This window comes from Euprymna scolopes, chromosome 14 (genome assembly GCF_053919585.1).
Source record: "Euprymna scolopes isolate OS-2025 chromosome 14, ASM5391958v1, whole genome shotgun sequence".
Taxonomy (NCBI): Eukaryota; Metazoa; Mollusca; class Cephalopoda; order Sepiida; family Sepiolidae; genus Euprymna; species Euprymna scolopes.
In genome coordinates this window covers 54,146,414-54,164,308 of record NC_136495.1, presented here as the reverse complement: position 1 = coordinate 54,164,308, position 17,895 = coordinate 54,146,414, and the positions used below count along the sequence as shown (strand labels likewise).

The 17,895-nt window shown below is 31.9% G+C and overlaps 1 protein-coding gene across 1 annotated transcript in view; it reads right to left on the bottom strand.

The window, feature by feature from the left end:
* Positions 1 to 17,895, bottom strand: part of LOC145293015 (uncharacterized) — a 125,075-nt gene that overhangs the window by 16,388 nt on the left and 90,792 nt on the right. Inside the window, exons 13-15 of the mRNA XM_080139291.1 lie at positions 14,062 to 14,178; positions 12,103 to 12,154; positions 8,366 to 8,512 (exon numbers count right to left, since the gene is read on the bottom strand). Of these exons, the coding sequence (XP_079995417.1) occupies positions 8,366 to 8,512; positions 12,103 to 12,154; positions 14,062 to 14,178 (316 nt within the window). The remainder of the gene's footprint in view (positions 1 to 8,365; positions 8,513 to 12,102; positions 12,155 to 14,061; positions 14,179 to 17,895) is intronic.

Here is a 17,895-nt window from a genome sequence, read left to right as displayed (position 1 = left end):
TCAAAGTTCAAAAGATTTTACATTTGTGATCTCTAGCAAACTATTAAGCCAATTTTGGGTCTAATCATTTGAAATTTTACATAAAGTGTACTCAGACATACAGCAGTTGTTGGGCGAAAGTTTCGCTGCCAAGAGGTCATGGTTGAAATAATTGATCTCTGCAGATTCTACCAAACTCCTCCACCAATTTTAGGTCTAAACACTTGAAATTTTAAATGTAGGTTACCTGGACATGGATCAAACATTTTATTTTTATTTCAGTCCAAAACAGTGAATATTAAGGGGTCAAAATTGGGATCAAAGTTTTAAAATTTTTTTACCTCTGCAGTCTCTACTAACTTTTCCCTATGGTAGTTAAGGAAGCCTATTATATAGAAAGGCGTTACTGTACATATGCAGACTTTTGAATATATACATATGCACATAAAGTTATGAACATCCTGAGCAAAGTCGGGCTCAACTGCTAATATATATATATATATATATATATATATATATATATCATTTAGTTTCATTAAACATTCTCGCATATGTTTTTTCTTTATCTTAAAAATGTCAATGTTTGTTGTATATGGTTTAATGTTTTTTTTTTTTTTGGTTTTGTTTAAGACACAATCTAAATTTCAGTCTCTTAATAATCAATGAAAGTAAAAATAATCCTGGGCAATGACAGGTTGGGACAGCTAGTATGATATATAAAATATGATTTAGTTTCATTATACGTCTCCACTTACGATTAAATTTCATAGACTTAAAAAAAACACCATTTTAAAACACGAATTCATATTAGTCAATGCAGAGTTACTTCCCTCTGTAGTCAATTTTGCTGATGTTTAAACTAATTGTATATCGATGACTGCAGAGTTATTTCCCTTTGTTACATTTACTTTTCACTTTTTAAAAAGCAGCATCGGATATGGACAGCAAGATCTGCATCTTCTCTAAATATAAAAGTTAATATTTGTGTCAGTGTTTACTGTTTGGCTGCTATAGAAATCGATTTCTTAAGAGTTAGAAAATTTAAATAAGTTTCAGTAAGAATTAAATTTTTCACAGAATTAAAATACATCATTAAAATTTTTCTGCGATTTTTATCTGAGGGCCATTATCGGTAAGGTTCGTTCATTCGTTCATTTTATGTGAATCGGATTATTCTATTGTTGGCATTGGTTTCCCTGAAATCTTTATGGTTATAATTCTTCCTAGAAAGACAATGAGTATTTATTGGGAGAGGGGGGAGCAATATAAAAGTTACCAACAATTGAATTGAACAAACTAAATTCAAACTTAGCACACTCAAGTTGTAAGTCCGTGTTAACCACTAACCACCATTACTACCCCCCATCTCACCCACTCCCCGGTAATGTCCATAAAATAACTGAAATGTGTTGAAAATAAATTTTCGTTTCATTGTCACGGTGTGTAGAACCCAACTTTCCGCTCAAACAAAACACACAATGGCGATCGACATGGTGTGGCGTCAGTGTCAGAAATTTCGTGAAAATAGTGAATAATTCCACCCCATCTTTCCAAGCTTATAACTCCTCGAAAAATGTAATTCAAGCCCTAATTATTTTTTCAATTAAAGGAGCAAGGACCAAGGTTTGATTAAAAAAAAAAAAAAAAAAAAAAAAAAAAACCAATGTGTTCTTATAAAATAAGGTTTTAAACTTCGGACTTTACAGGTAAATTTCTAAAAAAGCGATTTTTTTTTTGTTTTAAATTTGAATATATTATTTATTGACCTTTTCTCTTCAATTTGTGATATATAAAACTCCCCGACATAAATTAATTATTTACTTTTTAATAGACATTTCAAAATGGGTGACACTTGGGGGGGGGGGGCGTGAATTAAAAAAAAAACGTTTGTCTAAAATATTATATTCAGTTTATTGGAAAGAACATAAAATTTCACATTGACCCTGAAAATATCGTAAAAATAGAATCAATAGAAAAATTTTGATAGATTTTTAAAGTTTAAAAATTTAAAAATATTGAGTTCGGAAAATTCATTACTGTTTAAAAAAAAAAAATAATATTTCTATTACTTTTAAAACAACTGTAATAGTTTATTTTGGAAGTATAATCCATAAAGAAAATAAATAACCCACTTTTAACAGAGAAATTACGAGATTTTTATATTGTATTCGCAGTTTCGTGTTAGGGGTGTAAAAAATTCCTACAAAAATTCTGATACTGCGTACGTGATGACAAACTTCCTTTTGTCTTTTGTTTTAACTACAAATGGAAGAGAAAAAAAATTGATTTTTCCCAATAACATCAATAACAGCAGACTTTTGATGTTAAGCCGAATTTAACATAAACACAATCAATATACATCTAAAACTCTTTTGATTTTGGCAAGTTTGGTTGGGGAAAAACTTTTTCATAAAGACAGCGCTTCTTTGACCAAAATTTTTGTAGGAATTTTTGACACCCCTAACACGAAACTGCAAATAAAATATAAAAAAACTCGTAATTTCGCTTTTAAAAGTGGGTTGTTTATTTTCTTTATGGATTATATTTCAAAATAAACTATTAAAGTTGTATAAAAAGTAATAGAAATATTATTTTTTTATTAAAAGGAAAAAAAAAAAAAAAACTAATGAAATTAATTGAATTTTACGAGTTCAGTATTTTTCAATTTTTAAACTTTAAAAATCTATCAAAATTTTCCTATAGATTCTGTTTTTACGATATTTAAAGGGTCAATGTGAAATTTTATTCTCTTTCCAATAAACGGAATATAATATTTTAGACAAACGGTTTTTTTTTTAATTCACGCCCCCCCCATTTTGAAATGTCTATTAAAAAGTAAATAATTAATTTACTCACTAAAGTTTTATATATCACAAATTGAAGATAAAAGATCAATAAATAATATATTCAAATTTAAAACAAAAAGTAGTGCTTTTTAGAAATTTACCTGTAAAGTCAGAAGTTTAAAACCTTTTTTTTTAAAACCACGTTGTTTGTTTTTTGTTTTGTTTTTTAAACGAAACCTTGGTCCTTGCTCCTTCAATTGAAAAAAAAATAGGGTTTGAATTACATTTTTCGAGTATTTATAAGCTTGGAAAGACAGGGGGTGGAATTATTCAATATTTTTCACGAAGTTTCTGACACACCTGCAGTCTGCACCTAGGCAAGTCGTCTCGTTTGAGCCTAGCAGCTGCCAAAGAGTTTGAACATTTTTAACAGTAGTTAATACAACCCTTTTCAGACTACCTTTTTCAACAAACCGTCGAGACCAGGAGAGGTTTAGTCCTGCATGTTAATGGATCGCTGCAAGCAATGAGAATAACGATGTAGATCAGACATTCCCGAGCTACGATCGTTGTAAATTCTTTGCAGAAATCTGACTCGCCTTAGAAACAAACCACCAGAGAATATATCTAAGGGAGATAACTCCTGCAAAAGCAGTACCTTTTCTAAGGTTAGCGAAATTGATGTTGACATGATAATCAATTTCTCTAAACGGCAATAATTCTGAAACCAAACAATCAAAATAGCAGACCTTCGTACGTAGAAAGGGTCCAATATATTCTTAGATAAAGATTTATAACAATTTTTAAAGTATTCAAATCATGACCATAAAAAAGTACCATTTCTCAAAAAAAAGAAAAAAAACAACATTAAAATGTAAAAAAAAAAAAAAAAATCACTTTGAAATACGCATTTTCCTTCTATTTTTAACTTATAGCAATTATCTAAGAAAAAATTCATATCGTCTCCCAAAAAGAACGCCAGTTGCATGATCATATGATCTGCTTTAGGGATAGCCATGTTCCCGTCTTAAGTCTTATCCTCAAGTAGCTGTTGGCCTTCATAAGTGGTGACTCCAATAGTAAAAGAAAATAACTTTGCTACAATTCTCATCTTGATGAGAAAAGTTTGAATAATCCAAATTATAAATCCTCATAAAAAATTCAGAAACAAATTTATTGCAGTTACTATGAAATTGTTGTATTACTGCTGCGCTAAAAATAATTCTGCCTGCCTGTCCATTTAACTTTTTCTCGGAAACAACTGGCCAACCAGGCTGAAATTTTGTATTGATCTTTGTCATGATAGCTTCCTAACTAGGTGAAGTGTCAACTATAGTTATTGGCAACTTTACCAACTTAGGAAGCGCCATAAACAAAGTATGAACTATGAATTGTAGCATTTAGCCAACTCTACAAGATCTGAAGGAAAAAAACAAAAACATCCTCAGATCTAAATTAAGATTTTATAATAGCAGCATCCCCATTGCTATCCGTAAGTGAAAATTAATATATCAAAATCAACCAATAGAAGAAATTACATGCATTTGATTTCAAATGTTTGGAGTAATCAAATTACCAAACAAGAAGTCAGATCACACTAACCAGCAGGTAGTATTCTTTAATAATCTGCAGATAATGTCTACGCTGGCTCAGACATATCCTGAAATAGAGAGACTTGCCAACCTAGTGCTTCAATGGACCTCTAATGGAAAAAGGGAGAGGAAGACCAAAAATGGAAACAGACAATCGAGAAAAATTTGATTGCAACTGGAAAAAACTGGAGGGATACTGTGGATCAGCTTCAGATTGTGATGGCATAATTTGACTGCCTCATGCATCGCAAGACATGGGAGTTCCTAAATCTAAGGGTTTTTTTTTTATGGTAAGCTGCAGCGAACTAAGTATTTTGGTATCCGTTTGATGCACAGTTAGGAATTAGTCATCACAATATCACATTTACTGTAGAAGATTTGTTTAGAAACTACTGGGCCGATCTGGCTGAAATTTTGCATGAATCTTTGTTATAAGGTGCAGCAAACTAAGTATTATTGTATTCGTTTGATACACAATTACAGATTAGTATTTAATGTAAAAATTGGCACAAATTTAACCATATTCGACTATAAATTTGGCATAAAGCACTCGTTCTAAGTTAACTGGCTATAACTTTTGCCCATTTTTAATGGATTAAAAAATCTAGTTTATATTCTATTTCATTTTTCCTTTATGTCTGTCTGTTCGGCTTTTTCTTGGAAACTGCTGGACCGATCTGGCTGAAATTTTGTATGTGACATTTATTATATAAACATTTATGATAAGGTGCAGTGAATAAAGTATCCATTCGAGGCACAGTTAGGAATTAATACGGATCAGTCACCACAATACCACATTTTCCTAAGATATCGATACAACATAGACGTATTTGGAGGTCTTGTATAGGGAGTATACATTGGAAGGAGGCAGAGGGCTATCCAGGGGATTAGTAGATAATTATGGCCTTTTACACATGCTAAAGTGGGATTTTTAACAGGATTGGGCAGTAGCAGAATGGAGTACGCATTTAGGAGTAGGTATTATATGATATAAGAGTTGATTAATTAATTGAGGTCTAGTAAGAGTTAATTATGCTAGGCTATACAATTAAAATAAAAGATAAAAAAAAAAAGAATAAAAAATAAGAATGTGAGAAAATATAAAAAAAAAATAGATTAAAATAAAAAGATAGATAAAAGTAAAAAATGAAATAAAGTGAAATAAAAAATAAAATTTGCAGACGAGAGGTGAAATGGGCTTATGAATCCAGTTAAACTGGTGCTATATGGTAACAGGATGATCGGGCAGGTTTGGTACAGGTGAGATATAATCGAGTAAAGGCAGATGGTCTGGTTGGAAATGAGGGCAGAAACATAAAAAATACAAAGCAATATACTCTTAGGAATATAATGTACAACAATGATAGTAAAATAATAAATATAGTAATAATCATAATAGCAATAATAATATTAATACAAAATCAATGGGACCTGTGGAAATTCAGTAGGGGACTCCTTCATATGTAATATATTGATGTTGCCATTCTGTAGATGTTCAGTGTAAATGGATCCTCTGATATTATTATAGCTCTTTTGTTAAAACAGAAAAAGTATTTATCAAAGCTAGCTAGCAGAGATGCCCGGTGCAGCCTGGTCATAAAGTACGCTTAAATATGATATTTTAATTCTTGCAGATTTCGTATATGTTATTACAGTCAATGTTCTATCAATTGTTTTTATATATTATAAAGTTGTGATCTCAAAAATAAAAAAAATTATATGCATATGACTTGCATGCATCAGCAATAATCGAAACCAAAACTTATGAAGAATTCTTGGAAAAATTATTTATTACAAGAAATGGAAGTCCATAACAATTAAACGACAGTCACTCGGATGTAAGCGTGACACACAAAATAAAAAACACGCTATCCTATCAATATATAGTTAAGAAGTAATATTAATCTATCTATCTATCTATAGATATCTATCTATCTATCTATATTCCTATAAATTCGTTTTTCTTTTGGGTGTTAAAAAGAAAATACAATTTTCTTATATATGGGTTGTGGAATTGCATCCATCTGCAAAAGATCTAGCTAATTTGCATATTCTTTTAAACATTCATTTTAATTAATTTCCTATTAGTTTTTTTCGGTTTTCTTATGGGGTGATCATCTTTATTTAACTATTACGTGTAATTATATTCATGCAGATATTCTACATGATTTATACTTGCGTAATATTTGCGTAAAACGTTTACAGGAAACACAAAATTGTTTCCATATATATTTATATATACGTATATATTTTTGTTGCACAGATTTTGCCTACCAAACTCCTCCTAGAGTTTTTGGTCTACGGACATAAAATTTCATATATAAGGTGTTTGAATCCATGCAAAACTTTATATTTGGGTTTTAGCCTGGAAAAATCCGTGCAAAAGTGTGAAAATTAAAAAAAAATGAAATTTGCCTGGTGAAGGTCGAATGCCGCCATTACGAATGCATAATGTAGTTAATATTGGTTCATGTTTTAATTTTTAGCCTTGCAGTAAACATGTTTTCATAGCCCAGTCATTTATGGCAGAGGCGAAATAAATCGTGAGCTGAACGTTTTGGTTTCGATTCTCAATGGTGGCGCATGAGTCTTTTTTTTTTTTAATCATTATTATATATTGCATCCAATCTATCTATCTATCTATCTACATCTATAAAAGTGTAAATGTCTGTCTGTCTTTTCTCTATGGTAATTAAGGAAGACTATTATACAGAAATACATTACTTTACATATTCACACTTTTTAATATATACATATGCACATAACCTTATGGACAGTATATAGGGCCCGAGCAAAGCCGGGCGGAACTGCTAGTATATCTATAAAAGTGAACGTGTCTGTCTGTCTGTCTGTGTGTCTGTGTGTGTGTCTATCTGTGTACATTTCCCTACGCAATAACTCTGTCAATTTTTAGTCTATAGACTCGAAATTTGAAATACCGGGTACTGAGATTTGGGAAAATCGATGTGACGGGTGTCAGCCAGAAATTTGGCTGTTAAGGGGTCAAATTTCAACGATTTGACCTTTAAGAACTCTACCAAACTCCTCCGACAATTTTGGGTCTAGACAGTTGAAATTTTAGATATAGGTTCCTTGAACATGGATCTAACTTAATAAACAATAAATTTTAAGGGGTCATAATAGGGGTCAAAGTTTTAAAAAATTAACCATTTTTTTTGTTTTTTTTGCTTTTTTTGCACAGCATACACCTCCAAACACCCGAGCAACGCCGGGCACCCCTGCTAGTAACTATGATAAAATAATAATACTAACTAGCAGGACCTGTAGAAATTCTACAGTGGCATCTTTCATATATAATATATTGCTGCTGGGCATTCTGTGGGCATTCAGCATGAATGAAGACACCATCATATTATTCTAGCCCTTTTGTTAAAACTGTAAAAATATTTAGTTAAGCAAGTCTATATATTAATACAGTAACGTGTAGAACAAAAAAAAAAGGATAGAACAATAAAAAAAGGTGAGTTATTTATTTTTCCCTATTTAATGATGTAATCATGACTGTTAAAAAACAGTATAAAGCAGTGATTTAAAAAATAAAAAAAAATAGATGAGTTGAGTGGCATCGTCTATAATCGAAAACGAAACCAAAACTTATGAAGACTTCTTGGCAAAATTATTTATTACAAGAAATTGAAGGACACCACAGTTATTAAACAACAACCACTCAAAAGAAAAAAAAAATTTCAACTATATTCTCGCCACGGTTCATGCTGCCCGAGAGGTTTGTTCCTTGCTAATCGAGGCAGAGATGGCTTCATGGTCGGGTTCAAATCTCTTGACTGACGGTAATCGTGACTTCCTGCACTGATGATTCCCGAAAGGATGAAACAATAGTGTGTGTAAGTATTAAAAATAATTATTGTAATATATATATATATATATCTGTAAGTGTTAAAGCTTACAAAAAAATGTGTTTGTGTTACTTACCGAGTTACTTAGAATATATATTCCAATATTCATAAATATCTACAACAATTTACTTACATTCATCGTCTGTCATGTGCTGGGAACATATACACGGACACTTGTTTCTAACCGCATCCAGGCCACAAACTTGTGGCAACATTGTGACCACTTGATGACAAATGATGTGAGTTAACTTGCTAGGTGCATCTCCATATAAACAGGGCTCTAGATACAAAAAGGAGAAAATAAACAATGTTACATAACGAGGACTATTATTTGAATGGAAATGTTTCAGTGACACCTTAAGGGTTACAGGTGACTCCTGATAGAATTCATGAAAGCACATGATTTTTTTGTGTCTTGGCTGGTGAGATTTCAAGCAGGAAGACATATCCAGGGTGCTGTCCTCAATGGGTAGAAGGTGCACATAATATAACTAGATATAACAAGACGTTTATCTGTTTGCCTTTCTCTTTCTTACATATAAAAAAAGTAATCTCTTTCTCTTCTTCTCTTTTTAAATAAACCCTTTTTTAAAAAAAAATCTATATAATTACAAAACTCAAATGACCTTGTAACGAGTATTGTAACCCAACATCTGGTTTATGACTTCCGGTTGTGCATGCGTACAAAATCAATGCGACAATAAAACATATTATTTTACTGTGTACGTTTTCAGCGTCCAAATCGGTTTTTTTCACGTTTAAATTAAAATATATATATCAACATTTGAATTTAACTAATTTTTAATTTTAAGTATTATGGTATCTGGGTACTTGATGACGAGTGCAAATCCTGCGCAAACATTGATCTATTTAGCCATGAAAAACTTTTTCAGACCCCCAAAAATATTTTTTAAAGCCAAAGAAAAATGCCAAATTGATTTTAAACTCCAAATTAATCGAGCGTGTTTTCTGTTTTAACTTCTTTTTCTTTGAGTAAATCTCATTCATACTTTTATTTTGTGCTTGTTTTTATTTTATTTTATTTCATTTTAAATTTATTTTATTTTAATTCGTTTTAAATTTATTTTATTTTAATTCATTTTAAATTTATTTTTATTTTATCTACTAAATATTTTTTGTACATTTATAATAATAAATGCTTACGCCACTATTTGAGTGGAAAAAGGACTTTGATTCTTCTCATAATTTTCTCAAAGAATGAAAAATACTTGCATCTGCGATGCAATGTAGTGTTTGTCATCAAGAGAGGCCTCTCAAGTATCGTGACACAAATATTTTTTGGTGTAAAATTCATAAGAGTCAAAAGACATCCATTAAAAAGGATCTTTTTTAAAAAAAAACAAAAATTTAAATTTACAAGAATTTATAAAAATTGTGTATGTCTGGTCTAGAGTTCAAAAAATTTTAGTATTTAGAAGGGAAGATCAGTTTTGAATATAAATTTAACGTAAAATAATCGGTAATTCTTTTTTTGAATGCCAGCATGCCATATTTCAATCCGCCATTTTGGTTTACACAAAAAGTATGCTTAAAAGTATACCAGTGTGCTAAATTTCATTCCATCATAAAAACAAATTTCTACAGGAAAAATCTTATTTGTACATTTTTATCTAGCGAATAAACATAAAATTACATGTGAAAAAATATGTTTATTATTTTTTATATTCAACAACAAAACTGAAGACGATGTTTTACTTCTAAAGCAAAACTAACTTTTTTGATAAATCTCTGTGCAGTGTACCGGGAAAATATTTTTTTCTAAAGAATAAAAATGAATAAAGTTTATTTTTACAAGAATCTTTATACATTTATTTAGCCAATAAACAAAAAATTATGTATGAAAAACCACATTTATAATTTTTAAAAATCCAACTTATATTCTTATACACCTAAAAAAGAAATACACGATTCTCGATTTTTAGGCGATTACATATAAACAGTTTGAAAAATTTAGTGATACTGGCGTACTGTTTGGCGAAACAAAATGGTGGATTGAAATCTGGCCTGCTCAAAAAGAATTACCCGATAATTGGTATGCAAAATAAGAAAACAGTGTAGGGAGAGAATAGTTAAGAAAAGCCGTCCCATATCAAGAATGAATTTTTACATAATAATATTTATTTAGAAATATAGATGCGACTGGGGACCGCTTGTGAATTTCATACTCCCATGAAACTTCCTCCTTCGGAGGAAGCCGGTTAAACCCTGAATAGGGTTGGTGCTGACTGCACACACACTATTTAGAAAAGCATACTTAACATTAAGAGGGATTTCTGTAAACTATCCTGTACCTCCTATCTTTGAAAAAATTGAAGTTTTTTTCTCACAATTGTACACATTTGATCGATTATTAGATTGATTTGTGTTACTGTAAAAGAAAAACAAATTAAAGACACTACTACTACTACTACTACTACTACTACTACTGATAATAATAATAATAATAATAATAATAATAATGACAATAATAATAATAATAATAATAGCAGCAGCAAATATATTAATCCCTTTAGCTAAATCACTTCCCCCAAAATGGGATTCCATATTTCTAAATAATTATGTGGAGAAAAGAAAAAAAAATATTTTAAAATTTCGCATAGAAAAACTGTTTTGCACATAGAATTAACGTAAAATGATTAATTGCTCAAAAATTAAACAAAATACTCGTACAGCATAACGTTTTCGATCGATTGTTAACATTCATTTATGTGTTTCTCCCAGCATTTGTTTAATTTTTCATTTTAAGTGGTTATCAATGGTCCTTCTGCCGGGATTATTGGGCAGCCATTTTTAAAATTCTTACTCCAAGAGGAGACACTAAGTTTGTTTTGAACCAAAAGCACACTTTAAAAGAAATTTAAACACAGATAAATTTATTCAGGTATATAGAAGAGTCTTGCTTTTGGTAACATTTATTTGTTGCATATTTGTTTATCATTTCTTCTTTTTCTGTAGATTGCAATAATAAATGTCCCAATCCCATTATTCTTTTTTGGGGTACGTGTATAAGTTTAAACGTAAATATAATTTCCTTTTTAATTAAGAAAATCTTCAGAATGTTTTATCTTTATGCATCTTATCCAAGATTTTAATAAACTTATTGGAGATTTTCATCTATATTTTTCACTTGGGTCCAAAGAGAAGTGCCATAAAACTTTAATTATTTCAGAAGAAGCTGATGACAGACACCACCAATGTACAGCTGACACCAATTAAATTTACCCCCCCCCCACACCGTCCAGAGCATTTAAATTCTTTTAATAATCAAATGATCTCCCTCGGATGGGGGCATATAGACATTTAGCGAATAGATATGAAAAGTTTACAAAGGGGATAGGCAAGTTATCTCTTGATAAATGACCAATAAATAAAATAAACTCTGTGAATGAGATTTATAACTCATTCTGTGGCCCTTCTCAGTCTTATATTGTAAATGAACAACTTCTAATAAAAAAAAAAACAATTTGTGCTTGTTTCATTTCTTTATTGTAAAAAAAAAAAAATAAATAAATAAATAAAAATAAATAAATAAATAAAAGAATCGGTTTGGAATCTGAAATTAGGCTATAATTTTTCCGACTCCGACTCTGACTCCGATAGCGATTCTGATACCCCAATATATATATATATATATATATATATAATCATAATTTCTGTATTATTATATACAGATATATTCTGTATTCAACTGATAAGCCCAAATGAGGGTGAAACTCGAGTCTTGAGCTTCCAGTTTGTTGACTTTCATAGCTTGTGTGAGCTACAAGATTGTTAAACTGCGGAAATAATTATATCATGGCTCACATTCTGAAAATTCTAATATATATATATACATATATATTTACTTACTTGTTCTATCTGGGGCCTTTTCCGAATAAACACATTCACCAAGTATACACCACTGAAATTAAAGCAAAAGTTGCATCAGTTAGGATAATTTCTTTTTATCGTTCTTAAGATAAAATTTCTAGCCTGTCTCATATGATAAATGTTCAAATCATGTTTATGCCGGTCTGGTAAGGAAATTAGACACAAAGTCAGTTGAGGTTTTGAAAAGTTAGCACACTAGAAGAAGTGCCTGAGCAGCCATGTCTACATTTCCTTGTCGTAATGCCTTAGACGATTGGCAATAAACAAATCCTTCTCAACAAGTAGAGATAAAGTTTGGGAGGGTGGACCTCTTAGGACTTAATAGTACCATACTTCACCCCAATAGAAGTGTTATATAGTCAGGTGGAAGATATATATTATAAAACATGTCATATGTTATATGCGAATATATTCTATAACGACATACATGTTTAATAGTTCGGTTTATCTTTTATCTGTATATTCGTGTATGTGTAAATGCGTGTATGTATATATACGTTGTATCATTTAGTTAATCGTCTAGTGTGTATATTTTAACATTTATGCAACAGTCCTAACAGGAAATGATTGACATGGACGTATCGAAACAGTTGTAAACAAACAGTTCTTTTTTAACAGATGTAAATAACACAACACATACCTGAATTATTTATGAACATTTATTCTCATGATCTGGCCGGCATTTTCGGAGATTACACGTTCTTTACATCTTGTCTGTCCGAAGTGATTCTGCTTCCCACACCATCTTGAGTCGTTCGTTCTTTCTGATGTCCAGCTAACGACTGCTTAGAATCTTCCCAAATCTACATACATCATGTATTTCTTTACGTCACATCATTACATGTCTCAGCCCAACCTGATGTAACCCCAATCTAGTTATTTGCTTATGCAAACCCCAAAATAATGTTTACATCTATTTTCTATTTTTACATTCCTTTTGCGATTTATTATATGTCACTCAATTTTTTCCCATTTTAATTGTTTATTTTTCTAATCATAATAATTGATCAAGCGACCAGCCGTCGCTCAAATCAATTAATAATAATAATAATAATAATAATAATGTTTTGACCCTTGGCTCTGCTTGCCACAGTTAACACAGATACTACGCTATGATCACAACCTAAAGGGTCATAACATTGCAGAAGTAACATTGGTCTTCAGTTTGAAATAGCATTTTTGTTGGTCTGTCATACCTCATGTCTGAAATAGGATTTTAGTCGGTAAGTACACAGACTGAATATATAAGAATATCCAGTATTATTTCAATAGTTTGAAAAATGAATAATTCTAGTAGCAATAAAAGTAAGAGCACTAGGAACAATTTCAATAAACATGTAAAGAAGATAAAGGGGACATTGGAATCAAACGGACTGACTTCATAATCGTATGGCAGTACACACACACACACACACACACACACAAATATATATATATAGTGTATTTATGCAGGAGTTTTTCATTTAAGCAAATATTGTTAAAAATAGCAGAAAGCTTTTGCCTAATTACACCTTTTTTTTACTTTTTGATTTGCCTTATGAGCTTTTTTGTTTATAATTTAAAAAAATATTATAAGGTTCATATATATATCCATGTATATCACAAATGTTTTCGATTCTTTGTCAAATCATCATTATGTGAACAAAAAAGCTAGAGAAAACAAGAGAATTTCAAAAGGTAGCTGTGAAATGGACGCCAGAAGTCAGTTACATGCCAAAAGAATGTTTTTTCACTGTTCCAAGAAAGTCGCTAACAATTTAAATTCTGTGATGGCAGAATTAGTGTTGCATGACCAAATTGTATTATGTCTAACAACTATATATTTAATGAAAACTCCCAATGTTACAATGATGTATTAAGAATTTCAAGAATATGATTGAAGTATGACGGTAGTTCCCAGCTGAGCCCCTTAATAAAGAATGCAAAAAACTATTTTACCTTCTTAATGTCACACAAGGTACCTGGAGCCGTCGGTAAAGGTGACAAGTATTCAACCTTGTTTTTATTCTGAATACAATACATCACTTTGCAGATATGCGTCAAATATTTTGGATACTACAATAAATAAAAGAAAGAAATGAGAAAACACAAAAAAAAAACCCCAAAAAATAACAAGCAACATTAGCAATGCTGAAAATGCTAAAATAAAAGATAGTAATTGAGTAATAAAGAAATATTAAAATAAGAGGGACTACTAGAATAAGAAGGGAGTTTTGTTTATATAAGGGTAAGTAACTGAGTATGAAAGAAGTACTATTAAAATGAGGGGAAAATAATTTAGCAAGAAAGAAGTATTATCAAAATAAGGGGAAGTAACTGAGTAAGAAAGAAGTATTAAATAAGGGGAAGTAATTCAGTAAGAAGGAAGTACTATTTCAATAAGGAAAAGTAATAAAGAAAGAAGTATTATTAAAATAAGGGTAAGTAATGTACTTAGAAGTATTTTTTTTTACATAGGCTTCACCACTTATCAAAGCTCAGGGGCCACTCGAGGATAAAGGTTAAAGAGTGTACAATAGTCAATTGGACAATATAGTAAGTGTCAGTAATGGAAATTGAGTAATGTGGATTGTTCTGCCTACTGCTTTCATTTTTAAATCAAATAAATCATTGTATGAGTTTGTCATATATTTTTAAAAAATGAAGATATAACACATACTCGTACAAAGATATAAGAGATAGACCCCCCCCCCCATAACCAAATATATTCTGAAACTACTAGGTAACCAAAAAAGTACTGCCCATTTTTTTTGATTAGCCATTGAATGAAGTTGAAATGTATATGAAATGCCGGTAACAATTGTTTTCCAATTTGGACAGCCGGATGTAGGAACATCAGATGTTATAAAAAACACACGCACCATGTCTGGGCATCAGTTATAAGCTGGACAACTGTTAGAAAGAAGGATGGAAGTGTCTAGAGATCTCGTTTGTGGCTGTTTGCGTTACGACTTCAAGATGGGCTTGTTAGGAGCTGCATCAAGTAACGACATATGTCAAGCATTTGGTAATAGTGATGTGGATGAACGTGCTGCACGACATTAGTTTAAAAAATTCAAGTCGGGTGATTTGTCTGTCCATGATGAGCTTCACAGTGGGCGACCACAGATCTTGAATGATGGCGGCCATTGAAGAGGACGGTAGTCTAGCATTCGGTGAACTTACAAGACAGTTCAACATTTTCAATGAAACAGTTAGATTTTACCTGCACCGTCTAGGTAAGATGTACAAACTGAGCAAGTGAGTTTCACAAACACTGTTAGAGGTAAACAAGGGACAACGACTGTAAGTCTGCATATACCTGCTTTCTCGGCACCATACTGCATCCTTATTATTCAATCGAGTGTTTACCAGTAATCAAAAGTGGGTCCGGTACTGTACTGTACAATCTTTTTTTTTTTTTTTTTTTACACAATGATCACCACTTATCAAGGCCCGGAAGCCACTCAGGGATAAGGGTTATTGCAAGTACATTACGTGTTAGTGTGGAGATTTGATGAAGTGTTTACTTAAGGGGGCGGTTCATTAAGTATTTGTTAACGTTGGACTTGAAGACATCCAAGTTGTAGTCCGGTGGGAAGCAGGCAGACGGAACAGAGTTCCACAGGCGTGCAGTTCTAAGAAAGAATAACCCTTATCCTCGAGTGGCCTCCGGGCCTTGATAAATGGTGACTCCTATGTAAAAAAAAAAAAGCATTCAAGACATTAGTTGTCTCCTCATTATGTTGTTCTCGCACTACAAGACCGCCTAAATATGCACGCAAGATTATGCTTTGTGCCTAGTAGACAGACCGTTAAGTGGTTCATTATGAACTGTTACCAACTTGCCAAACGGTCACTGGGGATCTATATTTGTAGCAATTGAAATGTGTACAACAAGCAATGCACCAGAACAAGCCAGCACTGGTGAATTGTAAAAGTGTGCTTTTCCTCCATGACAATGCAAGGCCACCTGCTGCCCAAGTGCTCAGGGATGCCATACAGTAACTTGGGTGGGAGACTTTGTGCCATCCACCTCATTCACCTGACCTTGTGCCATCCGATTACTACCTCTTCCACTCTCTGGATAATCATCTTTGTAGGAAATCCTTCACCCATGAAGCAGGCTTGCGGCAAGTCCTCACAGACTTCCTAGCATTTAAAACTCCTGAGTTCTATCACAAGGGCATTGAACAGCTGGTGACACGTTGGCAGAAGGTGCTGGATGCCGATGTAAATTACTTCTAAAATTAAGTACAAGTTACAAATACTGTGAAGCATTTTCTATTTTTCCTTTATAAACGAACAGAAATATTTTGCTTACCTTATACAATAACCAGGATACTTAAATGAATATGCTTCAGTTTGAATAAAAGAAGTACAATAAAATCGTTGGGTTCTACGTTTGTGCCAGACACCTATAGAATGCATGGCAGCAAGATAAAACAGATGAAGGGTACAACTGTGGAATTTCTCACTGATGAAGAATATTATGAGATGATTGAAAATGATGATGATGCTTTATGATATTGGATTTGAAGCCGACCATGGTTGTAGTCTGCAGAAAAGCACTCCCATAGTACTGTGTTCCACAGACTAGAAGACCGTGGAAAAAACACCTCTATTCTTGAAATTTTGTCAGGAGCTATGTACATGCAGAAAAATACAACAAATTATCCCTGGAGAAATTTTATTATTTAATTTTTCCAATAAAAAATCCTCAGATTATTATTTCAATGCAAGTCTCAATTATGAAATAAATTCCATTTTGCATTCATTTTTTAGAAGGAAGTTCATTTAGCTATGAGGTAAATGTGTGAATATGTAGTATATGCTGGGTGCTGGTGTCTTTGATAAGTTGAAGCTTTCGACTTCTGAATTTGAATCCTCTTGAGAGAAATGGGTGATGAAAGTGAATCCAGGTAAATGCAAAATATTCTCCTCTTTTGTAAAAAAATAAATAAATAAATAAATAAATAAATAAAGATTTTGTATTACTTGGATTAGTGGTTTCAGGATCTTTATTATCTGATATTAACAGAAGAATAGAAATAGCAATTTGTATCATTTGGATTCTTTGGACTACTGATTTTGACCTTCTTCAGGTGTATCTTGTCGAATTCAGGAATGTTTCTGTCAAACTTTTTAATCTGGATGGAATTTTGAACCGAACCCTTTATTTACTTCATGGGGGTAGCATACTCTTGTTCTGTCAGCCATGACTGGATAGAGGTCCTAAGTAATTCGCAATAGTATTTTTCAGTCGTCCACACAAAAGATTGAACCTTCAACCTTCAGGAGAATATAACTTTTACAATTGATTTTTTTTTCCCAAGTACTCTGACCACTGCGCCACAGGTCCATGGTCATGGAATTGTTGTGAAAATGCCACTTAAGATGAGAACAGTTGTCCGAAGAATCCAAATAATATGAATAAGCAATCCTCATCTTAAAAATTGAAAAACGTAACAGGAATTACAATTTCTGCATTCTGATATGAGCAGGAACAACATATCTCTGAAGATTTTACAATACATTGCTAGCTCCTATTGCTGTATATGTAAGTGAAACATTGACTGAAAAAACATGAGAGGAGCCTTAATATCTTTGAAATGAAATGTTTAAGAATTTCACTGAAGGACGACCACCAAAGAGATGGGTCGATCAGATAAAGGTTGCATGCTGCTCCCGGCAGCTGAAAGACTGATCTAACACCCTCATAAGTAGTGAAATTTTTGTTTGCAAACATGTAGTGAAGCTCTCTAAAGTGTGCAAATAAGTAAGTCAGGAAGT